This window comes from Aythya fuligula, chromosome 1 (assembly GCF_009819795.1).
Source record: "Aythya fuligula isolate bAytFul2 chromosome 1, bAytFul2.pri, whole genome shotgun sequence".
In the NCBI taxonomy this organism is placed as follows: Eukaryota; Metazoa; Chordata; class Aves; order Anseriformes; family Anatidae; genus Aythya; species Aythya fuligula.
In genome coordinates, this window is record NC_045559.1 from 206,676,044 (window position 1) to 206,679,259 (window position 3,216).

The following is a 3,216-nucleotide window of genomic DNA, read 5'->3' on the forward strand; positions in this document are numbered from 1 at the left end:
ACCACCAGCCCCCTCACGGGCAGGGCAGTGTAAGAAGCACAGAAGTGCTTGGCTCTGCTTAAGCACTGCTCAGCAACAACTGAAGCATTGGTGTGTTATCAGCACTGTTCTCATCCTAAATCCAAAACACAGTACGAACAGTGACTCTGAAGAAGATTAACTCTATCCCAGATGAAACTAGGACAGCTGTGTCCTTGATCAGAGCCCTTGCTTCTGCCACAATGACAAGAGATCAGACCTCTTTGTAATCCTCAGGCAGCTCTGTGGGAATGTCAATATTTCAAGTTACTGCATTTAGTTAAGCTAAAAAGATTTTTAGGAATAAAAGGTTCCAAGGAACTGCCTGGAGGTAGTTGTAGAAGACACATCCTTTGTGCTGTACTTGTGTTAGTGCAGCTTCATGGCGGTGACTAGGCTAGGAAGGGTCTGCTGCTGAGAGGTCCCTCTGGCACAGAGCTGCTGGCTGCGCTGTCATCCCAACCTGCAGATGCAACGGGCCCTTGTTTGTGTGCAGTTCAAGATCCGGAGCTTGGCAAGAGCTGACTTGCTTTTAGTATAACAGCACAGAGTATACCTGCTATTTGCGTTCGTAGTGTTTTCCATCTGTTAACATGCCACATCTATTTTTATTTCATACAATATTTACAATGAATTGCTTTAATTCATTTACAGCATTAGATAGTTTTTTATCTTCACTATTTTTTAAAGACTGTCCACTGTTATGTTGTTTCTATGGAGCAGGTTCCTTGGACATGAAACTGTGTGCCTCTCTGAGCATAAGCTGGGAACCAACTCCATCTTTAGAAATGCAATTGCTTTCTCATACATGGAGTCAGTATTTCGGTACGCAGTAACCTCACAGGTATGGTTTGAAGTACTTGCAATACTTGTTCATCTCAGTTGTGCTACGGGTGATTCCCATTTTGAGTCTTGGTATTTAAGAGCTGACTGACTATTGCAGAAGCTGCTGAAAAACAGAGGCATCTCAGTCTAACTTGTGCGAGTCTGGGGGTGACCCAGCCTCCTTCGGACCCTCTGCAGGGCAGTGGTGCAGCCCAGTCCTTGGCTGCTGGGGGAACTCCAGCTCAGGGTCTTCCCCTGACAAAAGAGTCTTTCCCAGTGCCCGGTTAGATTTTATTTCCACTCGACTTGCACTGACAGTGAGGTGCAGAGTGAGCCAAACCAGAAGCTTTTCAGTCCTAAAGCCAAAGGGAGACAGAAATCTGGAAATGAGGATGGAGAACGAGCAGCCAACTTCAATCCTAGAGCTAATTTTGTCCTAAACTCATGTGAGTCCATGTACCTGAAGCTCCCAATTATCCCCTCTGCAGGTCCCGATGCCCCCTGCAAGCACTTGACCTTCCTCTTGTGTTGCATGACTTACTCCCTCTACTCCAGACTGATAGTCCATCGGTTGAAGGTATTTGTGCAGCATGGGTTGATTCTGTCTCCATTCAGCCTGGTCTACTTGGAAGAAAAATACACTTATATCATCTTAAAATCAAGTACAGAGAAGATCTGGACACTGCCACTTACACATAGTAGGAGTAACTGAGTATAACTACGTGCTGCAATACGTTGCAGACCACAGGTCTTCATAATTGGGGTTGATACCTGCAGCTGTGGCTGTTAGCTGATCAGCAGAGGTGATGCTGGCATTTGATAGGGGTGAAAGAGCTTGAGCATGTGAAATAACATTCTGCAGTGCTTTCTGTCTTTGCATTCAGGTGCAGCTTATGCCACCATTCAACCTTACCAGCTCGACTCCAGCAACTTTCATCTTGGCTGGCATCCCGGGCATGGAGAAGTCACACATCTGGATCTCGATCCCCTTCTGCTCTATGTATCTGGCTGCCCTGCTGGGAAACGGTGCCCTGCTCTTTGTTGTGAGCACAGAACGAAGCCTCCACCAGCCCATGTACCTCCTCTTGTCCATGCTGGCTGTCACTGACCTCATGCTGTCAACCACGACTGTGCCCAAGATGCTGGCTCTGTTCTGGTTCAGTGCGGGGGAGATCTCCTTCGGCGCCTGCCTGACCCAGATGTTCTTCCTGCACTTCAGTTTCTCAGCGGAGTCTGTGATCCTGCTGGCCATGGCCTTTGACCGGTTTGTGGCCATCTGCTACCCCCTGCGCTACGCGGCTGTGCTGACACAGTCAGCTATTGTCAAAACAGGGCTGGTGGCTCTGTTGAGAAGTTTTTGCATCATTTTCCCATGTGTATTCCTGCTGAAGCGGCTGCCCTTCTGCGGGCACAACATCATCCTGCACACCTACTGCGAGCACATGGGCATCGCCCGGCTGGCCTGCGCCGACATCTCCGTCAATATTGTGTATGGCCTTGCAGTGCCTTTCGCAGCAATAGTGCTAGACGTTGTGCTTATTGCTGTCTCCTACATCCTAATTCTTCAGGCATTATTCAGACTCCCTTCCAGAACTGCCCGCTGCAAGGCTTTCAATACCTGTGTCTCTCATGTTTGTGTCATATTTCTTTTCTATATTCCTGCTTTTTTCACTATTTTAACACACCGCTTTGGTCAGAAAATCCCGCACCATGTCCACATTCTGCTGGCCAACCTGTACGTGCTCTTCCCTCCCCTGCTGAACCCCATCGTGTATGGGGTGCGGATGCGACAGATAAAAGAGAAGTTCATGAAAGTGTTTCTCTGCTCCTCAGTTCATTTTCTGAAAGACTAAGAGCAAGATGTCACTATGAGAAACTAATGAATACCTCAGTGGGACTTGAAGCCCACCCAAATCCTCCCCCTTGGCAACCACAAATGTCGAGCACAATGCATCCCCGCACCGCTTTCCCCATCAGTTTATAGAAAACACAAGAAAAAAGACAAAAGACAGGCTCTCTAACTGGCTGCAGAGAGAGAAGGAACAAAGAAGGGAGAACCCACCCCAGCAATGTCACTTGTGGGGAATCCTCAACAAGCTGAAGACAGGCAGCTTTTGCTGTAGTGTGATGGTGAGATCCTTATCTCAGCTGTCTGCTCTGGAGTCAAGGGACAAGGTGTGTAATAAACTTGTTCTAATCACAACTGCCTAATGGACTTCATTACAGGAATTGCTTTCTTATTAAAATTCACAGAAATGGAAGTCTCCCAAAGGGAAAACACTGAAATAAATGCAAGTACTGCAGGTTAGTATGGAGCTGCACTTGCAGCCCAGAGAGCCAACAGTATCCTGGCCATATCAAAAGAAGCATGGC

General features: G+C 47.6%; 1 protein-coding gene across 1 annotated transcript; it reads left to right on the plus strand.

Annotated features, from left to right (window-relative positions):
• Positions 1-1,703: 1,703 nt before the first annotated feature.
• LOC116495972 (olfactory receptor 52B2-like) lies at positions 1,704-2,696 on the plus strand. Its single transcript, XM_032198753.1, has one exon. The coding sequence runs from the start codon at positions 1,737-1,739 to the stop codon at positions 2,694-2,696; it is 960 nt and encodes a 319-aa protein (XP_032054644.1). The 5' UTR covers positions 1,704-1,736.
• The last annotated feature ends 520 nt before the right edge of the window (positions 2,697-3,216 follow it).